This window comes from Harmonia axyridis, chromosome 6 (assembly GCF_914767665.1).
Source record: "Harmonia axyridis chromosome 6, icHarAxyr1.1, whole genome shotgun sequence".
Taxonomy (NCBI): Eukaryota; Metazoa; Arthropoda; class Insecta; order Coleoptera; family Coccinellidae; genus Harmonia; species Harmonia axyridis.
The window spans coordinates 35,456,092-35,472,674 of NC_059506.1; the positions used below are offsets into that span (position 1 = coordinate 35,456,092).

The 16,583-nt window shown below is 36.1% G+C and overlaps 1 protein-coding gene across 2 annotated transcripts in view; it reads left to right on the forward strand.

The window, feature by feature from the left end:
- The first annotated feature begins 4,405 nt into the window (after nucleotides 1–4,405).
- LOC123683459 overlaps nucleotides 4,406–16,583 on the forward strand; it is a 200,896-nt gene continuing 188,718 nt past the window's right edge. The window contains exons 1-2 of one of the 2 annotated variants that reach the window (XM_045622521.1): nucleotides 4,406–4,565; nucleotides 14,361–14,439. In XM_045622521.1, the coding sequence (XP_045478477.1) occupies nucleotides 14,385–14,439 (55 nt within the window). In that variant the 5' untranslated portion in view covers nucleotides 4,406–4,565; nucleotides 14,361–14,384. The remainder of the gene's footprint in view (nucleotides 4,566–14,360; nucleotides 14,440–16,583) is intronic. The other variant, XM_045622522.1, reaches the window with a different exon arrangement.

A 16,583-nucleotide genomic window follows, 5' to 3' on the forward strand; every position in this document is an offset into this window, starting at 1 on the left:
CGATACATATTTTCACGCAGTCTAATTTTATCTGATGCCGTATTTTCTTACAATTGTGTCCCTTATTTGAGAAATTGTGGTCGGTTTGTTTTTGGCCTAATTTACCTTGACGAGGTAGAAATATTGCGCCCTTAATATGCAAACGGAATCGCTTTAGATGTAATCATGGCATCTGAGAACTGATATATTATCTCAACTTACTTTTCTGTGTTTGAAATCGACTGAAATATTACACCTTGGTGTGAACAGCAAGAAGGAACGATGGAAAATTTTCACGATAGTTTTTCATTTTCAAAACTTGCAAGTTATATACTTTTACAAAAAGGAGATTCAAATTCAATAAACTTAAAACAAGCATGTTTTACAGTGAAAATTTTCATCAACGAAAAAGTGCATTATTTTTAGTTACTCATTCGTTGACTGAATTTATCAGAGCCCTTGATGAAATAATTTGATTTATATTTTTTAAGAGAAATAGAAGGTCTTTATAAACGATTGTAACATTGCACTTACCTTTGAATTACTTTTTGCAGCCCCTTACTTAGACTTCCAACTATATTATAGAACTTTGAATTGTTTCAGTATTGTTGATTTATAATTATAATGTAAACAAAGATAAACATAATTTCATATTTGGAATACTCCAGGGTATTTATAAGAGATTTATCCTCATCTTATTATTATTGCATCGAAAAGATTTTTTGGAATTCTTTTAACCGTGATTGATTCTATTAATATGTAATAATCTATGTTCACTAATTTTGACAAGTTCGATGCGTCCCAATTATCAATAGAAAAAATTGAAATACCAGATATTCTTCCTAGTACTAATTGAGAGACCTCATTTTATTATTACAGGCATCAGCTCCTGTATTAAGGAAAATGTTTTAAGCCGTCTAATCATAACATAATATAACGTGACGTACAAATGAATAGAAAATGGAATCATTAAGTGATCATAGAACAAAATTTCCTTTTCAGCAAGAAAGCTCTGATGTTGAATCGTTATCTCTCAATTTATATATTGACATAGAATATAGCAACTATTTCCAATATAGAATTTTATGTTATGAAATTTCATATCTGTATCTATGCTCATCCTGAAGAGACATAACTCTCTGTGGATAATTTCGGCAAACTGGAATTATTTTATAATATTCGATTGATTCACGAAAATATTCTCATAAATATATTTAATTTTTGGATGTAATAGCTCATGGATATTTAATTGTATTATGTCAGAACACATTTATTTTCCTATTCAAAAGGGCAAAAGAAGAAGACAAAGATAGGATCGAAATGATAATGTAAGAAACTCTACTGAATTCGATAACATTTTGATTCTGCTTAATTATTTGGTTGATCCAATTTCAAGGAGGACTTAATTATCGTTTTTTTTTCAAGGTTACTCAAGATACAAACTTCGATAAGTTAATTATACAGAATCACCTGTTATTAGTGGTCAGTGGACAGTAGGAGAAATGGTTCATCATTCCAAAAAGTAAATAAAAATGTTTTTATGAATGGAAGGATCGGCTAAAGTAAGAAACTCATTGAACATATTTCTAGTATTATGAGTGTGACCGAGAATGATTTTTATACATAGTGCTCAAACAATGAGGTATAATATATCCAAAGTCACTTGAACTAGTCCATAAAAACGCTTGGCCAGATGTCCCTTTGAAGTGGACACCGCGTTCCGCTAAATACCGAAGTTTATTTGAAATTTTTGTTAGGCAATAAATTCACTGGCACCAAAGAAATTTCTGGAAACTTGGGCAATCCTTGTATAATCGAAATATTCTGGCTGCCTCCAAGTGACTTCGGATATACTTCTATCTCTACAAATGATTATATTCCTATCTTTGCCTGAACTGAAGGCATGGGGCACTGCGTCGCTGTTCCATAAATCAGAATCAACAACGAAGGAACAGAAATTGAGTAAAACTCAATATCAAATATCACAAACAATAGACTCTTCTATGAAGGACTTCAGCAAATGCTCACTAACTTTAGGCTGCTGTCCAAGTGTCTTTCAGGTAGAGATACTCATTGATGTGATATAGCAAAACATTCAGGCTGATATTAGAGCAGTGAGCTTACATATCATCGATTCTAAGATGGTATTGGAGTGCCGAAGAAAATTCAATGAAATAGGTAAGGATAACAAGGTCTGTATAGTCTGGGTTTCCAGACACTCGGGAATTAAAGGAGATGAAGAGGCCAACACACTTTCCAGAAAGGGAACAAAAACTCATTTCGTTAGCTCAGAACCTTCCTATGGTAAAGGTAAATGTCCTACAAGAAAGAGTATCAGGAGAAGGAAAAACCCGAAAGAGAAATACTCTGGCGGAATCTTCCTGGGATTGGATCATTCCGAAAAGTTCCTTCGAAACTTTGATACCCCATGATCTAAGAAGTATCTGGATCTTAGCAAGAATATGCTACACCTCCTCACTGGATTCCTCACAGGGCATTGGGAAACACCTCAATAGAATGAGTCTTGCAGAAAACAACTAGTGCAGATTCTGAAGGGAGGAGGAAAAAACTCCAGATCACCTGGTGATGGAATGCTTCGCCATCGCTAGTCAACGCAAAAAATGCTTTGGACAACAGACTTGTAGAAGTGAGGAAGCTACCACCTTGAAGCCATCCCAGCTACTGGAGTTCATTAGAACTCTGGAACTGAAAGGCAAGCAGTAGATTACGAAAACAAATGTGGAGAACAGCACTGGTGGAGATCACCATAGACCATAAGTTCGCGATGCAATGAAACCCTTCTTGAATCTAATTTGCTACTACAGGAAGGACATAAGTAGTATACATAAAAACCACACTGCAGAAATTTGGAAGAGATACGAACAGAAAAGAGTTAAAAGGTAAATAGGCGAATAGATTCCCAGAACTTTAAAACGAACAACTTTTAGTGAACTATATAGCATTTTACAAACACAAAGTCTAACATTGGTCATCCATTCATATAAGCTAGTTCTTCCTTGAAGATTCCCTCTGCTTAACAAAAAAAAAGGTAACGGGTGTTTTTTTTCGAGGTATATAACTTTAAGTTGGCATTACTGTTCGAGATGGCGACCGACTTAAAAGCTGTCAAGTAATTTATTCTCAGTTTGGTTTGGCAATTTATCATGAATAGACTCACGCTGGAACAACGCTTGCAAATTGTGCAATTTTATTTCGAAAAAAATGGTTCTGTGTGGAATAGGTATCGCGCACTACGTCCATTAGCGATGAAGCGCACTTCTGGTTGAATGGCTACGTCAACAAACAAAACTGCCGCATTTGGATTGAAGCTTATCCTCAAGTAGATGTCGAAACACCGTTACATCCAGAAAAACTGACTGATTGGTGCGCTTTATGGGCTGGTGGAATCATTGGTCCGTACTTCTTCAAAAACGATGATGATCAGAACGTTACAGTTACAGGTGAACGGTATAGAGCCATGATTACTAACTTTTTCATTCCTGAATTGAACAACCATGATGTCCAGAAGTTGTGGTTCCAACAAGACGGCGAAACATGTCACACAGCTCGTGTCACAATCGATTTATTGAAAGACACGTTTGGTGACCGCCTAATTTCACGTTTTGGACCTGTGAATTGGCCTCCAAGATCTTGTGATTGAACACCGCTAGACTACTTCCTGTGGGGCTATGTAAAGTCATTGGTCTATGAGGATAAGCCACAAACCCTTGACTATTTGGAAGACAACATTCGCCGTGTTATTCACGATATACGGCCACAAATGTTGGAAAAAGTCATCGAAAATTGGACGTCCAGATTGGACTACATCCGAGCCAGCCGTGGCGGTCATATGCCAGAAATCATATTTAAAATGTAATGCTACAAGATTATCTTGCGGATAAATAAAATTCATGTTAATCGAATAATCCATCGTTGTTTTATTGCAATTTAAAGTTCTATAGCTCTAAAAAAAACACCCTTTATATCGAATTCTCCGTGGTCTTTTTAGGCGCATAAATGAACGAACACTCAAATTCTCTACTGTCCAACTTAGTGAATATCTCGTAATTTTTCACGTTGACAACCCTAACTTTAAAACGCCACCAAAACAACCCCTACCAACAAAAACACATAAAATTCCAGAAAGACGCAGCAAACCATCCCCTTAAATTATTAACCCTCTCCCAAACCTACCAGACCCTTACGAAAACGCCATCCTCAACTATTCAAAACCGTCTGAAAACCTAAAAAATTCACGAGTCCCATCCTAACCTCAAACTCGGCTGGAACCGGAAAGGAAGCAGTCAATGAAAAGCGTTGGCGGCTCCTGGAGCAGCGCATGGTAGAGTCGAGGAGGACGGGACGACACAGAGGGCGCCACCTGCGGCCGATTCGGCGAATCATACAGGTTTAGTTTGGTCGCGAACGTCCGAAAGCGGTTTTGGCGGTGTTCTACAGGTGCGCTCTAAGAGGGACTCGCGTATTTCACGAAACTACGAGAAAAAATTGTGCGGTTGACGCGTGTTAGGGTGGTGTGAGTGTGTGGATAGCCGTAGTGAGCGTTTTTACTTACCGATTTGAGGTCGGTAAGTTCGATTTCTGTTTTTTTGGAGTTTTTTGGAGAGTTTTGGAGGTTTTTTGAGGTTTCAAAGGGTTAAAGTTAGTGGAAGTGGTAGAGTTGGTTGAAAAAATTAGAGGTGCATTGAATACTTCGGTCTCAGAGATCACTATACAATCATAAACGTATTAGTAACCTTTTTGTTGGTTGCGGTAAATATAAAATTTTGTTATTTATATCTAAATGTAAATTTTAAATAACAAACTCAACCGCGGCATTGGAGATTCGAAACTGAGTTCGAGAGTTATCGTGTTTCCGGCCGGACATTCGTTAATTTGACTTAACTTTTTGGTTGAGACTCGAAATTTGAAATTTCAGACATTCCGACGTTATGATCTGTTGAAGAACGAGCGCTCGAATATACTTAATATTGCAGTACTAGCTAGGGATTCATCAAGCTAAGTAGTTTGACATTTTAATCAACTACTTGACTTGAAAATCAAGATGGGGAAAAATTACATGCTTGAGCTTGATTTGACTTGATTTTGATTTATTGCTTGACTTGATCTCAAGCTACTTGATATTACTTGAGCTTGATATGCACGCGTCGTAAGGCATATATTTCTGCAATCTCGTGCGCGCTTAGACTAAATAAGGGGATTCCTCGAGCGCCGAGAGACTGAAGCATTCGCAAGTGTGAGTTTATTAGTAGTTTTCTCACATTTCTAAGATATCTATTGGTAGATATTGGTAGTTTCAGAAATATTTGTCCAAACTTGGCCAAAATGGCCAAGGATTTTTTGTCAACGGCTGCATCTTCAGCTCCTGTTGAAAGACAAATCTATAAGATGCCTCATGTGTTTAAGATCCTGGATGGAAAATTATGAAATCAAAAAAGCATGGAGGTTCTCAATATTAAAAAACTTTATTTTATAATCATTTTTTATTTTGTTTTGATCTTGTAGGCCACAATCACGTTGATCTTTAAAATATTCGAATGAAACACTCAAAAATTCGTAACTCCTTCAAATATCGAAATTTAACCTTCAGAATTCGATATATCTTTTCGATATATACTTTTTCGACTAAAAATACTATTCCAAATTGAAAAAATATTAGAATGAACCAAAATAAAAATAAATTATCAAAAATTGTACAAATTGACGAAATGTTAATGAATCTAATAACTAAATTTACAAAGCCAGACGTACGTTTCCGAAATTTTGAGTTTTTTGATACAATTTTTCCTCATTAGTGTCATGAAGTTGAAAAAATTTATTGAATTCAATTACCAACTTCAAACTTGGATATTTTTTTCACAAACTTGCATTTTAGGAACTCGTAGGCTGATTGAAAGTAACTTTTTCTCTGGTATGGATTCACAGAAAGAAATTTCAACAGGTAGTCACAGATCCTCTCTCTTACTCTTCTGTGAAATATGTATGCAAATCAATAATTGAAATAACAATATCAGAGAGTTTGATTTCGTTTTTTGGTTGATGTCGACTGTAATCAATAAATGCTTACTTCAAATTATAAAATATAAACGTGAAATGAGTCTACTTGATGAAGGCAATCAATATAAATTTATATATAAGTATAATTTATATGAATTGCCGTCATCACGTAGACTCATTTAACCTTAATGATTCCATAACTCCTATAAAATAGGAGAAATGTTTTTTTCTCTATTTGACTCCATAATTTTTAGACTTCAGTATTTATGGATTGTGTATTTGAATTTGTAGAATAACAATAAGCTTTTCTACTGTATTTCATTCTATTAGTTTCTTATAATATCTATGAAAATCTCTGAATGAAAGACTTTCAAATTTCGAACATTCCAAAATGTTGAACCGTTTAAATTTAAAACTAGTTCAATTTTTTTTTCCTTGAACTATTCCAATAATGAATTATAGGAAATAATAAACCAAGTGCTCACACCTTTCAGTATCCTGTATGATTAGAGTTCACTAGCATGAAATGAAATAATTCAATTCGATTCCAGTTCGTGTTTGATGTTGCCTTTCAATTGAATTGATTAAATTTTTGCTCGTTCCAATCTGCGAAAAAGAAATGGTGAAATGCCTGTTTTGTATTCTGTCATTTTCACAGAAACGAATAATTGAATTGTGACAAACAAAACTCCTCCTCCCCCTTGAAAATAACGAATTTTCATGGTTGAAGAGAATAAAATAATAATGTTTCATTGATTTCGATCTGTTATTTGCACGCACTCAGTTTGATTACCAACAAATGAATCCAACAGACTTTGTGCCGCCAAGCATTGGATGCAATTAATTTAATGAAAAATATGAAAAGTCATCAAAAATTTGAACCCATAAGGTCCCATTATTAGATTTTTGGTGCATCTGTTAGTTTCCTGGACGTGTTATTAGTTGAAGAGGCAATCACAGTTGGCCGCCGAAATCTTGTGATTTATCACCTTTAGACTTTTTTCTTTGGGGTCACGTGGTAGAAAAATTCTATGCCAATCCTCCATAATCGATTTTAGACCTTATAGAAAAATCAGAATTTTTTTAATATGAAGAAAAAATGATATATTTAATTTATTTTGATTTAATTTATGTTTCCATTTCAAAACAGTTGATATTTTCGGTTTTTTTTATGAAGGGTGTTTTTTTTAAAGCTATAGAACTTTATATTGCAACAAAACAACGATGGATTATTCGATTGACATGAATTTTATTTATCCGCAATACAATCTTGTGACATTACATTTTAAATATGATTTCTGGCATATGACCGCCACGGCTGGCTCGGATGTAGTCCATTCTGGACGTCCAATTTTCGATGTCTTTTTCCAACATTTGTGGCCGTATATCGGCAATAACACGGCGAATGTTGTCTTCCAAATGGTCAAGGGTTTGTGGCTTATCCGCATAGACCAATGACTTCACATAGCCCCACAGGAAGTAGTCTAGCGGTGTTAAATCACAAGATCTTGAAGGCCAATTCACAGGTCCAAAACGTGAAATTAGGCGGTCACCAAACGTGTCTTTCAATAAATCGATTGTGACACGAGCTGTGTGACATGTTGCGCCATCTTGTTGGAACCACAGCTCCTGGACATCATGGTTGTTCAATTCAGGAATGAAAAAGTTAGTAATCATGACTCTATACCGTTCACCTGTAACTGTAACGTTCTGGTCATCATCGTTTTTGAAGAAGTACGGACCAATGATTCCACCAGCCCATAAAGCGCACCAAACAGTCAGTTTTTCTGGATGTAACGGTGTTTCGACATACACTTGAGGATTAGCTTCACTCCAAATGCAGCAGTTTTGTTTTTTGACGTAGCCATTCAACCAGAAGTGCGCTTCATCGTTAAACACAATAAAATGGACGTAGTGCGCGATACGTATTCCGCACAGAACTATTGTTTTCGAAATAAAATTGCACTATTTGCAAGCGTTGTTCAGTCGTGAGTCTATTCATGATGAATTGCCAAACCAAACTGAGAATAAATCACTTGACAGCTGTTAAATCGGTCGCTATTTCGAACAGTAATGCCAACTTAAAGTTATGAAGCTCGAAAAAAAAAACACCCGTTACAAGAAGTCTAATAAATAGAACTGTTTTCTGCAAGGTTCCTTCTCATTTCATCTGGCTTATCAGCCAGCTTTAATTTTCAACAGAACTGGCAACCCCCACGAACAAAGTTCAACATAAACTCAACAAAGTCTCAATGGTTTAAAACGAAATTATTGAAATAGCATTAACTTCTCTCCGTTTACAATTTTCGGAATCAATTTTCATAAACATTCCTTATTTCATTTCAATTCCAGTTTTCATATACACAAACTATTCTCATTATTAATTTAGACTAACTTCGACACCATGTGTTATTTTAATTTCGCAGCAAGCTAGAAGAGCGGATATGTTTCAAATCTGCGTTTTCATTACAGAGTTCTGCTCTTGATGAAGTCGAGTTATCCATTGTTCCCAACTCTCTGGGGGTTAACTTTGCCATCACCAGTTCGGCATTTCAGTCAGGTGTTTACTTTATGAACTGTCGCTCAGAACAGATTTGTGTGAAAACAATTTGAATTGAAAGGGGTATTTTCAACCTGTCACTGATATTACTTCGGACTGTACTGGCAGTTTGAGATGAATGCAGCTGGGGAAATCAGTGTTGCCACCATGCTGACGTTCGTTGACAGGATGATTGTCATAGAATTAACCTCAAAATATAAGTGGCATTTGAAGGAAAAATTGTGGATAAAATCCGTCATCTTAGCAGTCGTAGCAACTCTCAGGAGTGAAAAAGCGATCAGAAAACTGTTTTAAACCATTTGCAGAAGACTGGATTGAAAAAAAGCTCGACATACTTTCTGACGAATTTCTGCAGCGGATGGTCATTTACGAAAACGTCAAGAGACAGAATCCAAAGAAGTGGTTCAGACTGTAACCAAGCTGGAATCGACAGCCAGGAAGGTGTTTCTGTGTGTTTGGTGGGATAAGCAGGGAATACTCTACTATGAGCAGCTCTCCTTTGATCAATCACTCAATTCTTTCCTGTTCTGAGAAAATCTCGACCGTTTGAAGCTGGCGATCGAATAGAATTGGTCAGCAATGGTAAACAGGAAAGGAATTGTCTTTCATCAGGACAACTCCAGGCACACATCTTTGCTGATGCTCCAGAAGATCCAGGAGCTCGATTGGGAAGTTCTTATGCCACCCTATATTCCGGACCTGGCATCAAGTGTCTACCACCTGTTCCTGTGTAAGGCCAACGTTCTTGGGAAGCAAATTTGGCCTCAATAGAGTTCTGTGAAAATTTGCTCTCTCAGTTTTTTGCTGATATGGCGGCTGAGTATAATAAAATGCTCTCAAAGTTGTACGCCTATGTACTTAGTTCCCAATCTGATATATTGCATGAGGTTAAAACCCTTTCAAAAAGTGGAATTCGACTGAAATCACTTTAATTAATTAATGAAACGTCCCCTTTCATTATTAGTTCAAGTTAATCGCAGTTCAACACGCACAACATTTTTCATCTTCATCCATCCGTCAACATAACCTCAAAAAAAAAAAAAAATGCGCGTTCCCCATTTCGTTGGGTTGTCCAAAATCATGCAATCTTACCCTTGTAATCACATAAAATGCCACCCTTTCTTTCCCGATTCATTATTAGCCTACTAAATCTTTCAGGACGCCATAAATCAAACTGTCTTCAGCAGAAACTAATTTAAAAAAAATATCTTGAAAAATTAATCGCGACCGTGCTATATATAGGCACCGGTAACTTGGAATACATCTAGTTTTTATATTCTTCAACACGCATATTCGTAGTCTTATCTAAAAAGGGCAACTTTTAATCAGAGAACGTAACCCTGTCCGGTAAATATACTTTATCTATTTTTCGTGCCTCTGTTCTGCTATCTTGTATGCGCCGGGGGGTTGAAAATTGCTCTTCGTGATAGTCCAGGGAATGGGGGAGGTGTGTTTTGTTTTTACGCTCGGATGGAGCGATCTACATTTCAAATATGCGTCCTAGAATGATCCAGGATCGTTTAATTCGATTATGAATAACGCAGTCTACTGTGAACGCAGGTGTTCCGCAAGGAAGTGTTTTGGGGCCAATAATATTTCTACTAACGGGTGTTTTTTTTCGAGGTATATAACTTTAAGTTGGCATTACTGTTCAAGATGGCGACCGATTTAACAGCTGTCAAGTGATTTATTCTCAGTTTGGTTTGGCAATTCATCATAAATAAACTCACGCCTGAACAACGCTTGCAAATAGTGCAATTTTATTTCGAAAAAAATGGTTCTGTGCGGAATACGTATCGCGCACTACGTCCATTTGATTTTGTTTAGCGATGAAGCGCACTTCTGGTTGAATGGCTACGTCAACAAACAAAACTGACGCATTTGGAGTGAAACTAATCCTCAAGTGTATGTCGAAACACCGTTACATCCAGAGAAACTGACTGTTTGGTGCGCTTTATGGGGTCACGTTTGGTGACCGCCGAGGTGACCGCCTAATTTCACGTATTGGACCTGTGAATTGCCCTCCAAGATCTTGTGATTTAACACCGCTAGACTACTTTCTGTGGAGCTATGTAAAGTCATTGGTCTATGCGGATAAGTCACAAACCCTTGACCATTTGGAAGACAACATTCGCCATGTTATTGCCGATATACGGCCACAAATGTTGGAAAAAGTCATCGAAAATTGGACGTCCAGATTGGACTCCATCCGAGCCAGTCGTGGCGGTCATATGCCAGAAATCATATTTGAAATGTAATGCCACAAGATTATCTCGCGGATAAATAAAATTCATGTCAATCGAATAATTCATCGTAGTTTTATTGCAATTTAATGTTCTATAGCTCTTAAAAAAACACCCTTTATATACTTCGGATTAACGGTTCGAACCAAACAATAACAAGAACATTTGCAGATGATATATTATGGTGATTCTATCCAATCGTATTGAGCCACAAAAATCATCGGATAATATTCAGAGCGATCTTAATGTTTTAGAACAGAATCAAAATTTTCTTCTGAGAAGATATTAATTCTCAGACACCAAGTATGTTTTTGAATCACAATAAACAATACCTTGGTATGCATCTCGATTAGAAGATAACTTGGGAGCAGCACTCAATGAAGAAAAAGAAGCAGACGGATATCAAAAGGAGAGATTTGCAAATGCTGCTTGGGGAAAAATCTAGGTTATCGATTAAAATAAGAAACTTTTGCCTGAATGTCATTAAACCTTCTCCAATATTGCTATATAGAAAGAAGGCAATAAAAATCCTTCGACAGCAGAACAACATTCCTAAAAGTTCAAGAGGCATTCTTAAGTAGATCTAAAATTGATCATAAAAATCAAAAGTCCATCTAAACCATCTGATGTAGACTTTCTTGGCTCCATTAATCAGTAAGAATCTAAATAAAACGAATATTCGAAAGATGAAGAAGCTACAAAAGACGATTGGCGAATGAAAAAATACACTCATTTCTCCCTCGCCGACACACTGCTGCCAACTGTGAGGCTCGAACTCTGTTTCCAATTCTCCCTCGTAAATATGGACGGCCCTTCTTTACATTACGAATAATGCCATTCAAAACACCATAATTCACCTTCACAATGACAGCCGAACAACCTGTTAGATTTTTGGGATTATGTATTCATCACGCCAGGTATTCCGATTCTCAGCGTAGGAAATTACACGTATAACGCTGGCTTGATGTTTTAATAAAAACATTAATCTTCTAGGAGTCGCTCAAACATTGCTCGATGAAACTAGAGGTGTAGATATGAAAGATAAAACAGGCGAAATTTGCAGGCACCAGTTTTATTAGATTTTTAGGAGATTGGTGGTAGTTCACTTGATTTCCGCAATGTTTCCTGTGGAGCTCACATCTAATTCACCTGTCGTTTCCATGAAAATATTATCAATTCATTACAATCTAAGAGTTTGAGTAGCTAGAATTATATAACGGGTGTTTTTTTTCGAGGTATATAACTTTAAGTTGGCATTACTGTTCGAGATGGCGTCCGATTTAACAGCTGTCAACTGATTTATTCTCAGTTTGGTTTGGCAATTCATCATGAATAGACTCACGCCTGAACAACGCTTGCAAATAGTGCAATTTTATTTCGAAAATAATGGTTTTGTGCGAAATACGTATCGCGCACTACATCTATTTTATTTTGTTTAGCGATGAAGCGCACTTCTGGTTAAATGGCTACGTCAACAAACCAAACTGCCGCATTTGGAGTGAAGCTAATCCTCAAGTGTATGTCGAAACACCGTTACATCCAGAAAAACTGACTGTTTGGTGCGCTTTGTGGGCTGGTGGAATCATTGGTCCGTACTTCTTCAAAAACGATGATGGCCAGAACGTTACAGTCAATGGTGATCGGTATAGAGCCATGATTACTAACCTTTTCATTCCTAAATTGAACAACCATGATGTCCAGGAGCCTAGGTTCCAACAATACGGCGCAACATGTCACACAGCTCGTGCCATAATCGATTTATTGAAAGACACGTTTGGTGAGTGGTGACCACCTAATTTCACGTTTTGGACCTGGAAATTGGCCTCCAAGATCTTGAGATTTAACACCGCTAGACTACTTTCTGTGAGGCTCTGTAAAGTCATTTGTCTATGCAGATAAGCCACAAACCCTTGACCATTTGGAAGACAACATTCGCCGTGTTATTGCCGATATACGGCCACAAATTTTAGAAAAAGTCATCGAAAATTGGACGTCCAGATTGGACTACATCCAAGCCAGCCGTGGCGGTCATATGCCAGAAATCATATTTAAAATGTAATGCCACAAGATTATCTTGCGGATAAATAAAATTCATGTCAATCGAATGATCCATCGTTGTTGTATTGCAAGTTAAAGTTCTATAGCTCTAAAAAAACACCCTTTATAAAAATTTCCTATTGATTACAATATTGGCAACACTAATCTCCAAAGTGACAGAATGAATGACAACTGACATTAATGACGTATAATCAGTGATGCCAACCAGAGAACAATAAAAGTCCCATAAAAACAATTCATCCAGTTGTTCTTTCGGCCTAATTCTTAAGGAAACTCACTGAAGAAAATCCCGTAGACCCTAACGCGAAAAATCGAGTTCTCCCAAGGTCGGAAAAACGAGTAAATCCAATCTCGATCATTGAAAGAATCGCCCCAAATTAGTCTTCCGTCCCCCAGCCTGCCTGATATTGAATTCACTGAAAAATTAGGGAGTTCTTTCACGGATTTCACCATTGTTAGAACGTCGTTTCCATGCCCCTCCAGCATGATTAAACGAAGGTTGAAACGGGTCGCAAAAATACGGAAAATTATGGGTATCTTTATGCTCATCTTCTTTTCGGCATAGAAGAGCTAATTACCTCTGAATGAAAGATAGGAGGGGTTTGTGAGAAATCGGTACAAGGATCCGATGGATTCTAACATTGTTATGAGATAAGACTTGCAGTCGAGGATTTTTTCTTTGTTGTTTGGTTATTATAGGTTAGGTTAATCTATGGTTGTTTTGCTTCTTCTTTTTTTGTTTGGGGTCTGGATGGATAGAATACGCTCTATTAGTGATGACGTCACACACCGCCATTTTAGTTCTCCTGTCAGTGTTAGAAATACAAACAAACAAATTGTTATTCAAATTAGTACGTTGTCGTTGAAGAAATTGGCTCATTTTAATAAATAAGATTATTTAAGGAACGTTTCTACTATTAATTGATAGACAGAAGGAACGAGATTAATGCCAGTAAGTTCGAACTTGAAGTTCAAACTAATAAACACGGCTTTTTACAAAACCTGGGGAATTATACAGGATTCAAACTTACTGGTTTAACCTCGTTCCTTCTGTCTATAAATTAATACTGAAATCGTTCCTCAAATATTCTTATTTATGAAAATAAGCAAATTCCTTCAACGACACCGTACTAATTTGAATGACAATTTATTTGTTTGGATTCCGAACACTGACAGGAGAACTAAAATGGCATGCCTAAATCTTCAAAGAAGTGGACCAAGATTGTTAACTGGACAAATCAGTTGATAGAAATATTTCAAACTAGTCTATAGTCAAAAAAAGAACTTCAGATTCAGTTGCGCTTCATTTCTACTCTCAAGAGTCATTAGGCAAAGAGTTATCATTGTTTTCTGTGAGGTAGTGAAACAAAACAATAACGAGTCTTTCACAATACATAAGCTTTGACCACTTGACCGAATCGAACTTAAAAAAAACAATACATTAAACAAATATCAGTCTCAATAGAATGGACGAATCCAATTAACAAAGTGCTTTTCTGTTCCAGTACCGACGATCAGTGTAGCCAACAATGAAACATTCACCAACTAACCTGTGTTTGACTATCATAATATTCCATATAACAGGTAAGTGGTTTCGCCTATCGATTTCATTACATATTTCGTTTGATTCAATTTTCTGTTCGGTTGAACGTACGTTATTGCTATACATTCGATGTGGTCCTGTTTGACACGAATTTGGTACATTAGCACATACGTGGTTGCATCAAATGGTTGATAATTTCATGCTGAATCTATCAATCAATGAATTTGCGAATAAAAAGAAATTGGCGAGAAGAAACGTTTTATTTTATCTTGAAAGTAGTGTTCCTGAACGGTTTTTATAGTAGATTATGCCACAAGTCAGTAATACTGACTATACGCTCTATTAGTGTGACGTCACACACCGCCATTTTTGGTTCTCCTGTCAGTGTTCGGAATCCAAACAAATAAATTGTCATTCAAATTAGTACGGTGTCGTTGAAGGAATTAGCTTATTTTCATAAATAAGAGTATTTGAGGAACGATTTCAGTATTGATTGATTGATAGACAGAAGGAACGAGGTTAATACCAGTAAGTTTGAATCCTGTATCATTCCCCAGATTTTGTAAAAAGCCGTGTTTATTAGTTGAACTTCAAGTTCGAACTTACTGGCATTAATCTCGTGCCTTCTGTCTATCCATTAATAGTAAAATCGTTCCTTAAATAATCTTATTTATAAAAATAAGCCAATTTCTTCAACGACAACGTACTAATTTGAATGACAATTTGTTTGTTTGGATTCCGAACACTGACAGGAGAACTAAAATGGCGGTGTGTGACGTCATCACTAATAGAGCGTATTATTGCTAGTAGTTTACTCTTCTTCATTTACTACTAAGTAAATATTTTGAAATAAGTAAGATATCGAACTGAAATTTAAGTTTGTTTGCTTACTTATGATACATTCGAAAAAAATTATTGTATACAAAATTATTTGTTTGGTAACACTGTTTAACCAACTTTTGATGAGTACAGGGTGTCCTATAAATTCGATGCTCACTGAAAGAATCTCGAGAACTATAAGAATTAGAGAAAAAATCTTCAAGGTCTTTTTTCTCGAAATAACACAATATCAGAAAGCATATCATACATTTCTTGATTGTTCTCGAATTACAGGTAGGGATTCATTAAGCCAAGTAGCTTGACATTTCAACCAATTACTTTCCCTGAAAATCAAGCTCGTGAAAAATTATACTTGAGCTTGACTTGACTTGAATTTAGATATTTATTGCTTGACTTCATATCAAGCTACTTGATATTACTTGAGCGTGATATGTACGCGTTGCACGGCATATATTTCTGCAATCTCGTGCGCGCTTAGAGTAAATAAGGGGATTCCTCGAGCGCCGAGAGACTGAAGCATTCGCTAGTGTGACTTTATTAGTAGTTTTCTCACATTTCTATGAAATCTATTGGTAGATTTTGATAGTTTCAGAAATATCTTTCCAAACTTGGCCAAAATGGCCAAGGATTTTTTATCAACGCCAGCATCTTCAGCTCCTGTTGAAAGACAATTTTCCAGAGCTGCTCTTACAGTTACAAAAACCCGCAGTAGGTTAGGCGACAAATCTATAAGATGCCTTACGTGTCTTAGATCCTGGATGGAAACTTATGAAATCAAACAAAGCCTGGAGGTTCTCAATATTGAGAAACTTCATTTTTTTATCATTTTTTATTTTGTTATGATTTATAGTGTTTTAATTTATGTTTTTATTTCAAAAAAGTTGATATTTTTGGTTCTTTTATACAAAATATGTTTAATAAATAAGAGTGTTCTTTGCAAGGTTCCTTCTCATTTCATCATTTCATTATTGATGTGACATTACACAAGAAAACTGCTTAAAATTAAGTAGCTTGATATGATTCAAGTACTTGATAAATAAATACTTTACTTGATTTGAGATTGAAAAAAAAAGACGTGAACCAAATGCATAAGATCACTTCATCACCTATCTGCATAATAAATAAGAAAATATTGGGAATCTTATTTATTAAATAACAATGGATGATAACCAAGTAAAATCTGTATAATGTTTCTGCTGACACAATATTCAAATTTTCCATGGCTTTTCCCTGGAAAACATCAGACGAATATGGTTTCCCCCACCAACTGAAAGCTTAATGACAACGAAAAATATGACACCTTAACTTATAGCTTCAAAAGCCGGCTGTATTTTATAGGCAGTAA